Source organism: Scomber scombrus, chromosome 5 (assembly GCF_963691925.1).
Source record: "Scomber scombrus chromosome 5, fScoSco1.1, whole genome shotgun sequence".
NCBI lineage: Eukaryota > Metazoa > Chordata > Actinopteri > Scombriformes > Scombridae > Scomber > Scomber scombrus.
Genome location: NC_084974.1, coordinates 5,003,483 through 5,022,377, shown reverse-complemented (window position 1 = coordinate 5,022,377; position 18,895 = coordinate 5,003,483). Strand labels below are relative to the sequence as shown.

The 18,895-nt window shown below is 39.7% G+C and overlaps 1 protein-coding gene across 1 annotated transcript in view; it reads right to left on the bottom strand.

Annotated features, from left to right (window-relative positions):
• The window catches only part of lrrc75a (leucine rich repeat containing 75A), a 67,146-nt gene that overhangs the window by 922 nt on the left and 47,329 nt on the right, over positions 1-18,895 (bottom strand). Inside the window, exon 4 of the mRNA XM_062419175.1 lies at positions 1,616-1,889. Within this exon, the coding sequence (XP_062275159.1) occupies positions 1,616-1,889 (274 nt within the window). The remainder of the gene's footprint in view (positions 1-1,615; positions 1,890-18,895) is intronic.

Sequence of the window (18,895 nt, the reverse complement as noted above, 5' to 3'; positions counted from 1 at the left end):
ATTAAGAAAATCTGAAAACTGTTGCTGTGTCTCAAATCTTGTACTTCTGTACTTACACTTAATAATCTGAGTGCATAAGTGCTTTCACACTGAGAAGTATGGAAAAATGCAGTACACCGTAAGTACCAGTATGGTGCTCTCAAAACGGTCAAAAAGTTGAGTGACACTTCTCATTCTCAACAGCCGCCATCTTCGCTATGTAGCGGAAGGGGAGGGACAACGGTTCAAAGATGAAGTGGCAGCTGAAGATGTAACTACAGTGAACATGATCACCACTTTATACAAATGCATTATATGTGTTTTTTGCACTAAGAACCACTATACTGTTGTCACATATAAGCCATCAGTAGGTTTATTGGGTTAATTTAGCAGTCTGTAATGATTTGGTACTGCGAACGATAACGCAAATGTTAATGCTAGCTTACTAACACTAGCTTATTAACAATAGCTTGCTACCGCTAGCTTTCTAACGCCCTAAACCTCATTTACACAGCATGTGTCTCAAACCAAAGATAGCTGTCTTGTCATTCCTATCCATGTCTGACTACATGGATAGGAAACAGTCGCAATCTTTTTATTGTGCAATTAAGAGTCTTTCGGGATTGTGGAAATAATGTCAGAAAAGAACTAAGTGCCTCTAAACGATCTTCAGGGTTTTTCAAACATCGCTGGATAGTTACATGAGAGTTTCTAATGGCAGTAAAGCTAACACTTGCTAATTAGCACAAGACACAAAGCACTGCTTAGGTTAATTGGAATGTCAATATTATTTGCAAGTCAAATTACACAAATTAAAGGCCAAATATCATCCTTTAACAACTGGGCACTGTATTTTTTTATTTTTAGAAACAGTCAAACAGGAATAAATGGTGTTTTTGATTGGGACTATTTTCAGCTGCACATTAACACACATTTTGTAGGCTAGTCGGTATTTATGGCACCAGGACTGTGTGTGTGTGTGTGTGTGTGTGTGTGTGTGTGTGTGTGTGTGTGTGTTTTGTGTGGGGTTGACTCAAAATAAACTACAGTGTGTGTGTTCATGGTAATGAAGGAACATGTCATACTGTACAACTGTGTGTCTCACTGACATATTTTTAACAGCTTTCGGACAACAATGGAGCTCTATGATACAGTAAGATACATAAAGCTTTGGATGCACACACAGAACTTATTAATAAATTCATTGTTGATTTTAGTTCATTTCTAATATCTTCAGACTTATTTAATGTCACTGCTAATCTGTTTCTGCTGTTTGGGGGATGAGCTAATTATCTATTAAAAAAAGATTAACGTTCAAAGAGAAGTATATTTTTGGGGATGGGTTTACTCAACTGATATTTGTTCTTGAATATTAAACTTATGGTGATTGCTGCTTGTTTCTCCCACCTCAGCACCACTCAGTCTTCGTCCCACTGGCCAAATTTAAATTTGCAAAATGACATCACAAATGATAAATACATGCTTTTAATATGGTTTGAGGTTTCTGCCATAGACAAGCAGTGAAATGGGTTAAAAGCTCATGGAAAAGTATGTCCTCTTCAGTAAGGAAAGATACCATTCTTTGCAACTAAAAGCAATAGGTCTTATTTGTTTACTTCAACAGGGAGTTTCTGACCTTCAGGGCATCGGTCAGCTCCTTCAGAACAGCTCTGGTCAGTCTGTTTCCATTCAGTGCCAGGGTCTCCAGGTGAGGAAGAACAGACAGAGTGGGTAGCAGCAGGAGGAAAGCCTCGTCGGTCAGCTCGGTGAAGCCCAGCTCCAAGCTGATCACGTTGGAGGCGTGACGCTGCAGGTGCGAGCACAGACGCTCCATGTCCCGAGCTGTCAGAGGGATACCGGACAGATCCAACGCACCGGTGGATGGTGAGGCCGACAGCACTGCCTTCAGGCTGCAGACAAACACATGAGAAAAGCAAAAGTTGTATACATTATGCTGATGTTTAAGTTGAAAAATGTTTTTCCTTTTTTGAAACTTCTGTTTTATGTATGTACACAAGTATTCTATACAATGGCATCCCACATTCTGCAACATTAACCACCCCCAACTAATCACATAAAACTTGTAACTTCACACACATTACTGTTTCCGCTTCCATATTTGTGGCCCACTGACTGCGATTAATTCACTGTGAAGAGCACGGAAGTCACGACAGCTCAAGATCACACACAATGCATGAAACGATGGGTTGACTGTTTCTTTCTTTGAATGTTTGTTCTGATTCATGCACCCAGTTTAGAGCAGACCCTCTGAATAAGCAAAACAGGTTATTCTTAATATCCTTAATTATGGGCACAGTTCACAATAAAGTGTTATTTTCTCATCACCCTGTTGACATTCATTATTTTGAGCACTGATTGTAACTCTAAATCATTTTAAAAAGCATTTTCAGTCCATTTTTAGTTGTTCTTAATAATGTGTGTATGTGTGAATGAAAGTGTCAACATGTATGTTCATGTATGTTAAAGCCTACTGCTAGTATTTACATTGGTGTTATGTATTTAATTGTGGACATATAGGGGTGTGTGGGGTGGGTTGGGAATTTAACGGGTGCTCAAAATGTTTGTATTTTGGTTGATTTTTAAAAGTTTTTTTTTTACAGTTGTTTCCAGTCTGCAAGTTTTTTAATTTTCATTATCACATGGTCTGTTTTCAAATATAAAGACAGAAATGAAACAAATTAAAACCTCAGGTCTTCATAATCAGTCCTTAAAAAGCCCATATGTGATGAAGAATAAACACAGAGACCAAGACAAATTAGGAATCCACACTGCACCGGATAATGTACACAGAGTATGCATTGTGCTTCAGCAGCTAATGGAAACTACATGAACATAGTACCCTTGAGAACTACAAATACTGCAGCTAAAGAGACCTCTGGGGACGCACTGACAAAGACAGAAAGACACTAAGGGGATTTAGGGCTTAAGAAACTCAAGTTAGGGGAATGAAAAATGGTTGACGTGAAGCAAAGGACTTAAAGCTATACTTTCCAACCACATGGTCCAAGCTAAAAATAAACACAGTGGGGTGCCTGGATTTGGCAGAGAATTAACCAGGGCTGTAGTTCATAAAAAAAGAAACAATGAGATCAGAAGTTCTTGAAATTTTTCCAAGCTTACGAATGAAAACAATACTTGTAATAGACACTGGGCATGAGAGCCAATGCCAATTATCACCCACAAATAGCATACTCATGCAAAAGAGGTTTAGGGACACACACACAAAGTACATCATTTAGCATTAACCCACGCGCATCAAATCTGTTTTACATTGACAGAACAAGAGCTGCGGCAAAGACCTACACCTCTGATCACAATACAGCTGGCCAAAGATTTACTTTGAAATGTGACTGCAGGATTCAACAGTTAACATCAGCTGAATATATGTATCTATTCACATACCACAATCTAAGCTGGAGGAGCCCAAAGCATAGCAGAGAACATGGGTCAAATTTAGCCTTCCAAAAATGTTTCCTCACTCTCCCAAGGGGTACTGGGAATGATCTGTCACTGTGCTATATTTGTGGTTTGGTTTTTGGGGGTAAAAGCATATAACTGTCAACAAAACTGCCTGTCAATCTAATCACCAACATTGTTTGGCACAGGCTTGTTGATTTTTTATATTATTGCACAATTTGTTTAGATGTCGCAAATTGCATTGCAAAGGTCACATGCACAATTGACATACTTGGGATTATACTGTCACTACATTGTAATCAAGAAGCAAAACAGGTTATGAACTTTAAGTCAGCGTTGTCATGGAGACAGCAGCATCTTCATCACATCACAATCATTTGCTTAGTCCTCCACTCCTGTCTGATTACTAACTAACCCCTCATCATGTAATTCCTTCAGTGTATTCTCAGTGTTTCCCAGTCTCCTGGTTCTCCGCCTACCTGCACACCTGCCCTTCACTACCCCATTATCCTATACACCTGCTCCTGAGGCTAGTAGTTCACAGGCGTAAATAATACAATGAAGGATGGCTGATTCAGGTTCATTAATAACTACTAACTAGTTTCAAACTATCAATTGACTAAATCTAGTTCCATTATTGAAACTTAATAAATGTTTCATCTGGTAAACACTTGTATGTGTAATGTGTAAATCCAATCACAAGCAACCAACTATGAGAAATGTCAACCATATTCCACATTACCTGTTTCACTGCTCAGTCTATAGCATGAATGATTAGCAAGCTAAGTGCTAGTGCTAAGTTTTGTCAGTTGGTTCATTCAGCTATAGCGTATGCAACAGATTCAGCCGGCAGTTAGAGGGTATAAATATTTAGTAATTGCTAAGAACTGTGTGGTGCAAATGGTTTCAATTTAATGATGCAAAATGCTAAATCTTCACTCAAGTTATAGCCTAGTTACAATGTAAGTTAGCTTAGTTACATAAACTTAAGAACAGCTGTGGCAACTGGCTCCTGCTGATATTGTTAATGTTGGCTCACTGTCACACTGTCATGACTTACTGGGATATTTAATTAGAACAGAGCCATTGTTAATGTTATTAATAACACCTGTGCTTTTCCTACTGGGAGAATATAATATGTCTGTTGTGAAAAAGACTTATTTGGCCGTGCTGGAAAACGGGGGCTTACCTACTAGCAAGGGCAGGGAAATCTGCTTGGAAATGCTGTAGTAAACTTTAAAGCGGCTATAATCGATATTTGTATTATGTGCTGTGAGAAGCATTGCTCATAGTGGTGAACTTATAGGGTATTATTTGACTTTGCACTTCCCTCAGCACAGGCTGTCACAGTGCTGGTCGGCTTCTGAAGCATATCCTGTCAGATCTATAGTGTCTCATAACCTTAAAGTGCTTCCAGACAGTGAGTGGTTGTTGTTGTTGTCTGCTGCCAGGCAACATCATCTATATTTTGATTGATGGCAGCAGGCCACTCGACTACTTCTGATCCTACTAACAACCTGTACCATACACCACAGGCTGCTGCTGTCCACCTAGTATTATCTCATCATGTGCAGTACCGGTGAAAAGTCTGGACGCACCTTCCATTCACTTGAATGAGAAAGTGAACATAATTTTTTACATGTTTTGCTAACTAGTGTCATATCATTTATTGGTTCATCAGACTTTGATGTTCCTACAAGCCTGTTGGGCTTCATTGATATGTTTGTGCTATGCTGGTGAACAAAATGGAAATTTGGAAACTCGACTGGTGAAATCAGCTCATTTATGGTTTCTCCCAGTAGTTTCTGTGGTTGCCATGGTCACACTGGAAAAAGTTGAACCATCATCACCTCAGACAGCAGCATCATATAGTTATGTGAGTTCATGAAGACAGCAACCGCCCTCCCTCTCGTTGCTGTCAAACTCAGCTCAACTTAAGGCAATGTGTATATTACAAGACATGTTAAACTTATTCTAAATTACACTGTGCATGTACTTGGGGAGCTTTGAGCTATGAGCTTCACCATGTGGAGTTTGTTCAGTTGTCATGGAGATGGTTGAGTTGGACATTGTGATTAGCTTGCCAAATGTCAAATGTCAAATGCTACTTCCAAGATCTTTAAGATTTTTCCGACAACTATGCCGCCTCATATAATATGAAACCTTTAAAATCAAAACATGATGACAAATCAGTCGGTAGCAAGGTGGTTTGGGGATATTTAATTATATCAGTTTTGGAGTATATGGAATTTTGGGAGCTCAGGATAGTCCACAAAGCTCAAGTCCCTCTACAACCTGACACACCAATTGTTTTATACCACCAAAAACTACACTGTATATGTTACTGTGTCACATGTGGTGACTTCAGCATGGTGGAATTCCGACTTGTTTGTTTGGCCCATATCCAAATTCCTTTTACTTCTGATTCCAACTGACAAGATGACAACATAGGAAAGAGATGTTTGTGCTGGCTGACAGACAGTATATATATTTGTTAAATCAACTCTGTGCAGTTGTTAGCCTTGACAAGACTGATAATATGTCAACAGTCTGGATAGTCATCATCTGATTTATGCCCCTTTCACATCACTTCTGTGTTTGTCTATTATGGACATCTTTCTCTGTGATGGGATTTGAAGAAATCTCTCAACAATAATTCACAACCGGATATCTCAGGGGACCTCAAGATGTTCCTGCAATTTATTTAGCAATTACTTAGATCTCCAGTGCAAATGTTCTCAAAACAAGAAGGTAGAAGTCCCTAAAGCACTTAATGGTCAAGGCAGGAACCCTCGTAAAAAAGTTGAAAAGATATGTTTTACCTCAAATGATTTATTTAAAGTTACAAATCTACCACTTTGTCATTTGTCAGCACCTACTATATTTCTTGCACATTAAACCAAACTAGCCAATAAAAAAAGTAATGAGGTTTGCAAAGAATTCAATGTAATTAGTTTATTCCCGTTGCCTTGTTGTCATCTCCACTAACTTAATACATCTCCTGTGGGAAATCTGGATATTTCATCACCTGCAACAGCTGTTCCCTTTAACCTGGGGATGTACTTGGAACCTCTCAGAAGGAAAAAGTCACATTTCAAAATGAAACATTAGCATTAAGTGGAAAAGAACAATAACAATGTATGGGACAATGTGTTACTTGTAGAAATTGATGTTTTTGATCTACTGGGACAGCAGAACTAGCTGAAAGCTCAACACTGATCTATTACCACATTATAAAGTGGATATGGCGCATATGTTAACAAACCATTTTTCATTCAGAGTGCTCAGAATATTTTGGAGTCCTGTTTCTGACTAACTGCCAAACATGAGTTCAATATTCACTCACCCTTTAGCTCTGATTCTGCTAATTTTGTCAGTGTACCTTTTGGTTGCTGATCAGGTCATGTGTGCAGTGGGTTCATGAAAGCTTTTTCTCTGTAAACAGCTGCTTACTGCTGCTGCTGGAAATGATAAATGGGAAATGGACTGCACTTATATAGCTCCTTTCTACCATAACGCACAAAGTGCTTCACAATTTTTGCCTCTCATTCACCCATTCACTCACACACAAACAGGCACGCACACGCACACACACACACACACACGCGATGGTTGCAGAGCAGCCATGCAAAGTGCTGGCCAAACCATCTGGGGCCACTTGGGGTTCAGTGCTTTGCTCAAGGACACTTTGACACATGGACCAACCACCAAACCTGCAGTTAGTGGGAGTGAAAGCATTCTTAGTTTACAGCATTTTTTCACACCTGCCTAAAACTTTTGCACAGTAATGTATATATTGGCAATCTGCAATAGGTGACTTAACTCAAAAGGTGTTTGTAATGGCAAGGGTTTGGGTTTGGGGCCCACAGGCAGGTTAAGGTGGTCATGCCCAGCCCTGACAACTTACTGGTCTGCGATCTTTAAAACACTACCAGAGGTACTTAATATTGATCTCCAACCCAATGCAGCATCGGCCATATTTGGCACCACAGATAGAAGACATTCTGCAATAAGGAAAAGACATAAAAACATCATCGCTTTCACAACACTGCTTGCACGCAGAACCATAGTACACGGTGTACAGCTTCAATAATGATAAACCTATATATATGTTATCTCTTCTCATCTGGGTGGGTGTCCTACATGTTCCAGGTGGGTGGGATGGGTGGGCAGCTGAGTTGTTATTTGTGTATATACAACAAAGGAAACAAGGGTAGAAAATAATGAAAATAATATGTGAGCATTATTCCAAGGATTTTTCCTACGCTTTATTCTTGTGAACATTCCTTGTATCATTGATGCTCAATAAAAATATATTATTAAAAAATAAAAAATAAATTTTTTTTTAAATTGTGCATCATTAATTACAGTATAGTATAATAAATTGTATCACTCCTTTACAACATAACATAAAGTAGTTCTTGCACTGTAATGTAGATGGAAGGTTTTACATTTAATGGTTGACAAGAAAATAAAGCTTTTGACCACCTGTTTTCACCCACTCAATATATACTATACTTTACTACTACTAATATGTGCTCAATAAAAACTTTGAAAAGAGTCTAGTCTTGCAAGTAAATGCAAATGAACAGCGAAAACACCTCAAGGCTGATGAAGCTACCCCTCACTGTCTGGGTAAATGGTCTCAAACCATTTCCCACAGAGGCCCCAGAGGTTTCTGCACCAACCCAACTCCACGCAATAGCCCATTTCCTCTCTGAGTGAAAGTGTGCTAATTAGTTAACACAGCTGGTGCATCTGCGCTCTTGGCTTTCCATTACACGTGGTTTGAAACCACTGATCTAATTGTTACGGCTCATATTCTCCTCCCATGCTCAGCTGGGCCTCCTCTCTCCCAGTACTGCTCTGTCTGTCTGGATTCTCCACTCAACAGGAAACACACACACAAGAGGGATTGCATGAATCAAGAAAGTAAAATCACACACATCTCAACCTGTGGACTCTCTCCAAACGCTGCCTTTCATCTCGTTTTGCCAGCACGATGGAAATGTTTGTGGACTTGTTTCCCATGCTTCACCCCTCCCCTCTCTGTCTCTAAGAGGGAAATATGCCACTTTTTTTCCAACATTACTCTGGCCTGCTCACTCTAAGGCAATAAACAAAAAGAGGCAAGACTAGGAGTGAGCAAATAAAAAGCAGATGAGACTATGAGAGAGCACATGATGGCTTTGGCTTTGAACCAGAATCCCACGCTGTAAAAAGAGGGACATACCCCTGCTCTGAACTGAGGTCACCCACCCCTGTCTGAACAACAATCAGTGGGATGTTGGGAGGGAGAGCTTGATATGAGACACAGATGTAAACTTCATATTTTTACTACAAAATGTAACTGACCATTTGTTAAGCCCATTTGTCTTCCTACACCTGTCCACCTTTTCTGTCTTAATGATAATGTTGGCAATGGGTCCTTGATTTCAGACAAAATCAGATTTAGCCAGTGCCAACAATTTTAGCTAACGTTAAAATCTTGTGAAAACTCTCTCGTGACATGGCTACATGACTGAAAAAAATATGTACTGAATGGACCCCACACTGGTCTTACGCAGGGAAAAAGGATCATTATTTGCAATATTTAAGCAAGAGTACCGTCTTTGTGCTTTATCACTGTCAGATTTAAAGACGGTGTAAAGTGAATTCAAACATTTTCTTCTAAACCTGTAAATAGGTCATACATTTATTTCTAAAAAAGGTGTAAAAAGCATTTCAACCATTTAGATTTGAATTGTGGAGCTAGGCTTCACAAACTGTGTTTCAAGATTTCTGTGTTCAGGATTTAGTGGGCGGGTCTGAAAATCACTGCTGCGTTACGTAACGCGGCAGTGATTGGCATAAACCCGCACCTGCTGCTGTAGAGGTATAAATACATTCAGCGCACACTACTCTTAGCGACTTTTTTCCTCAAAAGCGACTAGCGACAAATCTAGGGACTTTTTCTGGTGTTATTGGAGACTTTTCTGGTGTGTTGGAGACTCTGAAGTGAAAGCACGTATCGCTCTGCAGTTACTGTCCTCAACGAGTAGTGGGTGCTACCGTGAGCCCCTCCTCCGTCCCAAAGCACTCACAGTCAGTTTCACAGTAGCCTCGTGCAGCAGACCCAGCTGCAGTCAGAGCAGAGAGGAGACCAACACCACTCCGCGTCCAGACTGCAAATGAATTGCGCATGCGCATCCATTCTTTTACATGTACATGTGTTGAAATGACATTAAAAAGTTTAACATTGCTTGTTTATGATACTTCCCCTACACAATTTAGCTTAATTAGCAGTGTGCCCTGCTTGGTGTTTAAAGTAAGCTAGTATTAGCTTGGGTCCGAGGTAGGCGGGAGTGTTTCTAGAGCGTGAAAGGACACGTTATTTGGAATATCCTGGCTCCAAACAGAAAAGATGGTGCCGACCATAATACAAATATAAATCCTTCAAACTGGCTCCAGTGCAAACCAATGCGTGGTGAAACACCTCGATACGTCCATCTTTATATACAGTCTGTTGTTTTTCACCATGTCAAGGGCCATCACGCAGAATTAGACACATATTGCTGAATGTCCTAAAGTTTGGGCTAAAGAAGTGCTTAGTGCTCCCAAGCTGATGTCTGACTTAATTGCCTCTAATTATCACATTGACAGAATAATATCTCATGAGTCATAAGCTACTCCTCCACTTACTCCTATAAATGTAGTCTGTGTATAAAGACACAAGGACCTTCATATCGCATCTCTAAAAATGCCACTTTTGTCTCACTGCGTCAACTCGAGGCTTAACTGTGTTTCACCTCCATCCCTGTGTCATCCTCTCCCTGGCTGTTCCTGTCAGACTGTATCTCTCTATATCATCAGTCAACATACACAACACAAATCCACGTGAGTGCTTTCCTCTCCCTGCTTGATCTCTTACTCTGTAAAATCTGATACCACCCGCTTGTTTCCCTAAACAGACTCACAAGGTGAATCCAGGTGAAAGTGACATTTGTCCACCAGCGTCCACTTCAGATGTGAAATGTGAATGAAGGAGATGATAGAGTCTAAGAAATTGATGCTACATTTATTTATTAGAGAGCAATGGTCTTAATAATCTGTGCATGGTTGAAGATGTTGTCTTTATTTCTCCTCTAACGACCTGCATGTGATTCTGCCAGATCCGGAGATCATTTATCACCCAGTCAGCTGGTGTGTGCACACGCTGAAGATGTCAGGTATCCTTCTGCCTTCTCTTTCCTCTCCTCTCACATTCTCTGACAGCACAGGTGAGAAAACACCCCGTGTTCAGGTTTACAAAAGTAGCATAGAGCAGGAGGAACATTTCTTAGACATTAAGCAGGAAATGGTAAAGCACTATTCTCCATCTGATTGAGCAGATTTCAAATATTTCTAGAGACATGACTGACTCCACTAACATCAACTTGGATAAAAGATTTTTTTTGGTCTGCCATTTATGCAAAGTCACATTCCCAGCAATCACGATAGCATCTCATTAAACTGATTAGGCCAAGTTCAAACGCAGAGGAATGAGAAATAAGCTGCTGGAGTGCTCAGGTCGAAGAACAGTTAGCATATGCACGGATATCCATGACACTAATTGGACACCACTTGCCCAGCTGCTTCATCAGCTCAAACACCAACATCGGGTCTATTGTTCCACGAGTATATTTTTGTTGTACTTCTCCAAGGGGCTGAACCATATACCTCAGAAATTCTGGGAATTGAATATGAATTGGTTTTAGTTGTTTTGGACAAAGATAGAAATTGGGAGCTTTTTGCAAGATGTCACTTAACTAATGTGTGATGGGATGTTTTGCATGTTTGGATAAGTATTTTATTATTTTAAAAGGGAAGTATTGCTGATGGAAAAAAATAGATACTTTGAGGGCATAATTGATAGATTGTTTTTCTCTTCATAACTATTTTAACATTGAATTATCATGAATGTGGAAGAATCACTTGTAGAGCAGAAATCAGGGAGGTATCACCTAATCCTGCAGCTTTACAGAGCTTTTTAGCTTCTTTTAGCTCATTGTTTCTGTTCTATCAGACATTTAGTATGGTTCAGACTCTCCACTCTCATCAACCCCAATAGGCATAACAGCTATGATAAACCCACTGTACACGACACCCCCAGCACCAAACAAAAGACAATGGCAAATAGCTGATTGTGTAGCTTTCAGCAGCTAAGGAGACAGATATGTTCTCAATTGATGGAAGCCAAAACAAAAAGCCAGAAGTTACATTAATATTTGACATACATGCATCAGTTTGCCAGAAACATGACTCCAAATGAATGCTTGCTCTGTGTCTGCTGAATTTGTAGGTAGGTACATTTTTTGTTAACACATTCAAGCTGGAAATGTGACACAATTACATTTACTCAAAAATGTATGTTTGTGAAGTTTAATTGATGGTAGCTTTCTAAAGTCACAGTTTGATTGATGTTGGGTGGCACAAGCATTGGGTCATCTCTGGTTTTGATGGTTTTCTGCACCCTAGTGGCCAACAATTGATCACTATGCCCTTAAGAGCAGCGTATTCTGAGCTGTCCTTGCCACTAGAGGACCCCAGTGAGGTAAGCAACTTTTTTGACGTCACAAAAAATCCATTTGAAATCATTGTAAACCAAACTACTCTCTTAAAGAAGTATTTATCACATTGTCACAAACTTCGGTTAATATCTTTCTGCTAAATGAGGTGAAGCAGAAGCCAAAGTGCGACTGAAGCAGTTGGCTTCTGTTCATCTACAAATACACACTGGCAAACAATTGAGAGTTGCTCGGTACAAAGCGTCTTTATCTGTGTCAGCTCAGTGGGTAATACCATTATTCACACAGCTACAAGAGGTCACTGGTCCACTGGGAGTAAACATGAGTCACATTGAGACGCAACAGATGACGGTGTAGCAATTTTGGATGTTTTATCAATAAGCTCTCGTTAATAAAGGGTCACCACCATTTACCAGATTTGCTAAGAAAAAAAAAGTATTGGTTAATTAATTAAGTTTAATAAGTCAATAAAGTTTGATAAATCAGTCAAATTTCTGAATTCGGGGCTCTACGGTTCAATAGATCCCCTGTATCACTTCAAAAAAAACACACACACATAATTGAGTGAATTAATACGTATAAGTTTTACTGAGTTTTACCACGTGTACGCACGCCAAGTGGAAGATCTCAGAGAGTGTCGCTGGTCCGGGCGGGGTGAGGATGGTACGGGTCGGCTTGTCTCCTGTCAGACTGCCTGGTCCGGTGGTTGTCTGCCACGTACACACGTAGCTGTGTATTTATAAAAATGGATATTTCCCCCCCTCCGTTTTCAATAATAACATCGTCCATACCAGATCGTTTTCAGAAAAGTTTTCATCTACATGAAACCTCATAAATACACTGCATAAAGCCTAAACAAAGGTCCAACAACTGACGTTCATGCATTTTCTATCGCATACTGTGACGTTCGGGAACCTAAAATCTCCAGATACCCGGCTACGTGTGTATATGCCCTTTGTCCCTCTCAATTATGATGAGTTGTAGGGTTGACAGACGTTTATCTGCCGAAAAGCTCTCATAGGTTGATGACAGATGGAGGAAAAAGTCCAATTTGATTAGCTCACTGTTTAACAACTTTCTGGAGAGATCTCAGTGCTGGCCACACGTCAAAATCCTCAAAAAACTGCGTGAATGCAAAACTGTCACATGCTTACTTTTTATGTGTACGTTTGCTGATGAAAAATACAAGATTACGAAAACTTAGTTAAGAAATAAAATTGGCGCGCAAAATAAGATAAGGGAAAGAATAACTAAAGATTAAAAGAATAAGAATAATACGGTAATAAATGGAAGAGTGTGAGGAGAGAGCAGAAAGCAAATCTGGTTTCGAGAGGGGCAGTTGGTTTTTCTCCCTGGGGAGGGCTTGCGTATCAGCCAATCAGATTCATCCCAGCTACTTTGAGGATCTAATTTCCAGCTTTTTACCTCAAAACTTTTTCATCATCATCATTCATTCATTATTTAATCCTGATTATAAAATGCATACTATAATACAGTAACACAGAACACAGGATGCATTATTATGGCATTGACATGTCATCAGCTTTATATAATAAGTTCTGACGTCCAAAGGAGACACCAAAATCTGTTGAATTGCGGAGGAGGACAGGCTGGAGATGGAAATGCCAAACCATCAGTTCTATTTTATCGGATTTGAAATGTTTATGTATTCATATAAATGCATTCAACATGAATGGTGTTAGTTGACCAGTGTGGCACTATGTCACCGTATAGTAGTGGGCTTTATATCATGAACACAGACAGTAAAGGTTACATTTGAATTTCTGTGCTTTACACAATACATTACATGACTGTGTGCTGCATAATAAAAGACAGATTATGAATCTTCTCAGCGAGTATATGTTTTATAGATGAGAGTGGACAGTCAACACATTTTTAGCATGTGTTGAAGACATAAGAAGTAGTGGGATTAAACACGTGCTCTGATATGACACATACGGTTCTTTCATAAAATAAATTCCGTTTTTTCTTCTAAGCCCTGTGAGAGCGGATCATTAAAATGTATGTAAAGCATAATCCGCCTGAATCGTTCATCGTCTCCTCACACAGTCTCACCCGTGGTTCTCTCATAGTCTCATGTATGTTTAAAAACGGGTGTTTCATGGTTTTCCCCAGGTTTATTTTGTGTGCTTGTACTGCTGTCACCATATATAAAGATGGCAGGCTTGATGTGCACAAATAGATGATATTTATTAATAAAAATGGACGCTGGGAAATTCTGCAAAAATAACTAATAACTAATAAAATAATTCAGGACACACTTGAGTGGAAATAAAGATGATTTAACACAGAAAACAACGATAACATTGGAGAGCAGGGCCTAGTGAGAGGAGCTTTTGTAAAGCCAGAAACAGCCTTGGGGGATAATGCTTGCTAAGCCAACTATGCTGTCTAGTGAGGGAAAGCAAAAGTGAACAATTTCAGGACCTGATAGGGAGGGCAGAGAGAATGATTCAGAGGGCGAGTCAAGGAAAGAGGGGAAAAAATGGATTAAAATGAGAAAATAATCTGAGTGCTTTTGAAGTGTTCAGATTCATTTTAAAACTTCATTATCTCCAAATTGGTACATTATATCAGTATTAATATTTAAAGTCTGAAGTTCACCTTCCTATCCCAAATCATTTTGACTAATGTGACCATGTGGGCAGCTAAAATGTGTCCTTTTTCAAACTGAGGACACATACTAATTAAGCTGTTGCTTTTATGTACAAAAGCACAGGTCGGACTCTGTGAAGAGACCTTTGTGCCAGTGTACTTTTCTTTTCCCCATTAATGGCATTTAAAACAGAAAAACTGAAATGGCATTGAGATATTTGCAATCCAAGGTTTCCCAGAGGAAAAGAAAGACAGAGAAGAGATTTAAATAGTGTCTCATTCATTTCTCCTAGACAACTTTGAGACCAAGGTGAGACTGTGGCTCATTTTTCCTGTTTCTCATTTGTTTCTCCTGAGCAATCAGGCGCACAAAATCTCAGCTTTGGCTCCCTGTAAGTTTCAAAGGAGATCTCATCAAGCTCCTACTTAAGTCTTAACTTTTGTGTCTCTTTTTGATCTCAGGCAGAGACATCAGAGAGGTCTCTTTATGAACTCAATCTACTCTCATCCCAGCCTCCTCAATTCATACATCTCAGGTTGATCTCAGACAGAGCAAATAAAGAGCTCTCTGCAAGTGCTCACTGAATTCTCATTCAATGTTATTAGGAAAATGTCTAACATGCATACCAGTGGATCCCCACTCTATGTGTGCATTATTCAGGTCTGCAGTGTTCTCTACTGCTTGTGTAGCCATTATTGTTGTAGTCAAGACCACCTAACCCGAGACCGAGTCAAGACCAAGACGACAGCATGACAACACCAAGACTTTAAGGGAGCGAGACCGAGTCAAGATATTTCATCATTCCTGCTTTATTTTAACTCAATAATGAGGTATCATTTCATTTAAATGAGGCCAACTGACCTTAATTTCCAAAAATATGTGTAAAACCTGCGTTCAAAAGTTGGAATGAAGTTGGCTTAAAAGATCTAGATAAAGGGTTAGGTATAGACAGTCAAACCAGACTGGATCAATTTTGACGCACAACGACAAAAGTTGCACAGTTGACGGGAAGACAACAGGAAGGTTAAACACTGATTTTGATTTTAACCGCCAATAATATGAACACAGCATGCAAGTCAGATTTAATTTAAAGCAGTATTAATTGTGTATTTCTGTGGTTGCTTGGGGGCAGATGAACACACTCTTAGTTCTATTTTTTGGTCTCCAACTCCAGAGGGAGATTTCTGTCTCGTTAGCTCCACTGTGTTCACCAGCTAGCAAGCTAACTTTGTCTGAACACAGCTGCCTGCTATGGCTGAAAATGAGGCTAATGAGAGCTGTGAGAGTCAATCAAAACAGTGAAGTTGTGTTCTGTAAAACAGACATAATGAGCTGGAATATACTAAAATGCTCTATAAAGCAGAATCAAGGGAAAACTCTCTGTGGGTTTGTGATTACAGGGAGCTACTAAAGCCATTGTTGATATAAAAATATTGACGTAAATAAGAATATGATACTTTTGAATGTGGTTTGTGGAATGTTTGAATAAGAAATCACATGTACACGATCAAACGACTGGGAACTTTATCTGTAAAGAAGCTGCTGCATGCTTTCATCAAAAAAATTACATAAAAAACTTCCCTTAGACTGAGACTTCTATTGACTCCTGATCAGTCGTGAGCTTGGCAACAAAGGCAGCAGTGATTGAGTGTGAAAGGATACAAGCTCGAAAATCAATGGCTACCTACAGACAGGAAAAATGGGTTAGAAACAAGCAATTCTACATTTTCAATAATTGCTTTTTGCCTGCTTTTTCTCTCAGCAGGGGTTTCTGTCAAATCATACAGAATATCAAATGTTTGAGTCTGTAGCCATCAGTTACTTCATAATATAATTGTGAGCCATAGTGGTCAAACCCTATATTGATTTACATGTCCTTCACTCCCACACAGACACAACGATTTAAATATATATTAAGGAAAATATCCTCCCTGTCTGTTTTTGCCTGCTGGTTAGATGGCGAATATGAAGGGAAATGAAGGCGCAAGAAAGAGCAGAGAGAGGCGCAGACACCCTGAGTCAACACTCAACTTCTCTCTCTGCTGGCTGTCAGCACACAGGTGGGAGGCAGCCAATAAATCTGTCAGTACGACAGCAACAGCTAGCCAGTCAGCAGGTGGCAGACAAGCTGAAAGGCGGACACACAGAGGGGTACGGGGACAGACAGACAGACAGAAAAGGCTGGGGAGGGGTTGGGGGGTGTGTGGGCAAGTCTTAGGCAGTGACCTCATTTAGGAGCCAAGTGGCCCGAGAGTTGAAGCTCCTCCTGAGTCTTTCAGTGGTGCTCTTGTGGATCATGATGGTTTTTATCAATGATTGAATGTTTGGACTTAGCTGTAAAACACTGGAGTTAACTTTTAAGATAAAAATAATACAGTGTGAAAGTTGTTGGATTTGTAATGTTGCTTTTATTATCTCATGATGATACTGTGGGTTGATAAGTTGGTGTGAGTTCAAGGCCTGTGGAGTTTTTCTTCTTTCCATCTGCCTCTCTGTCTCCTGGCTTCCTCTCCTCTCCCACCCATGAATTCAATCAAACACAGCTGACAGGCAGATAAATCAAATTCCTTCTTAAAGAGAAATGTCTAGTCCCGATGTTGCTTAAAAAAAGAAGTCATTTTGCCCTCAGAATATATTCTGTCATTCTGCCCTCAGAACATATGCTGTCAGATTGTTAACCTCACATTTTCCTCTGCAGGGGTCCCAGATTTCAGTTGTAAAGCAGAGAGGAGTCCAGCTCTGCAGCTGCCTCATTTTCAAACCACTGAGCACACTTGTTGAGTGCATTGAAAGGAGCTGTTGTTCAACAGCCAGACAACGAACAGTAATCCTTATTAATCTTTTTTTTTCTCCACGACTCACAACCACAGTGAGTCTTGTTTTACAGACAACAACAAAGTGTTAGCCAGTAGATTTACATTTTAGACATTCTTTCCTTAACAGCAACAATGTCTATTTTCTTCGCTAAAGTGTCATTTTTTCAGATTGGGATGACTGAGATCTCAAAAAGAAAAAGTTCAGATCAGATCCAGAGCTGCCAAGCCCAGCTGGATCTGATCACACTGCCGTCTTGATCCAAAACACTCTTAGCAGGAAATGTGATGTAAGACCTGAACCTGGTGGTCTGAAAGCCAACTTATTCAAAAGAGACAAATTGTACTGAAGTGATGTTTGTTTTGTGGAAGAGAGATTTTTTGTGTGAAAGATCACCAACTTCCTTGACTTTTTGTGCCTTTTCAAGTATTTAACTACTCACAAAAATATCAAGGCCTTTCAGTACAGATGAGGACTTATTTGCATAAGTATTGGGATAAGTAAGCAAAGTATTTAGTGAGTTCTTCCATCCTGTCTGTAAGGTCTTTATTTTTAATCTTACACAAACATATAGAGCCTGAATATCTGAGTCATGATGCTGGCAGCTCAGATATACTGTGTGAAGTATTTAGAGCATATTAAAGGGGACCCTGTGAGGAAAAAGCACCAGCTTCAAACTGCTCTGTACACTCGGTTTCCAACAGTTTTTTCTATTTTCAGCTCAAGATGATCTGATTCTTTGTATGACTACACAGGTGAACTGTCCCTTTAACTGTGGTCACCTGGGAAGCCAGTTAAACGCAGCAGACTAACCACAGAGTAACACTGCTGTTACACAGTGGGAGCACATAGCTGGAGACAGTTACTGGAAAGATCTCACACACACACACACACACACACACACACACACACACACACACTGAAACTGACCTCCATCCACAGAGCCAATGAACAACAAGGCAACAAAAACAGATGTTAACTACACAACACACAGTAAAGGCTCAAAAAGTGGTTGGGAGGTTAAAGATAACAAAAGAACTATTTACTCATTAAAACATACATACTTACAGTTATAGACCTACTCTCATCACCTCTGCAATAGTGAGATGCCAATATCTGTTTAATCTACGGTGTCTATCTTTTACCTTTTTTATCGTTCACCTTTTTTCAATGAGTCCACGAGTGGCTGATGTAATTTAAAAGGTATGTGCGTATGTGAGGACGATGATGGTGTGTGTTTCATGCAAAAGGATGATTCAATCTCATCTCTTGCCCTGAGACACAGAGTAAATGAGCCCTGTCTCCTCTCTGCCTAATCACTCCGAATGGAGTTCATGACAGCCTCAAGTGCCGACTGCAACGCTGCTCTGATTAAATCCCGTCCACCAGTCCAGAATTACTTAAGATAATTATCAAACTCATTTTCATTCATGTCTGCAGCTATCATTTAATTACATTATAGGTAAAGACATTGTTTTTACGGCTGAGCGATGAGCAACTA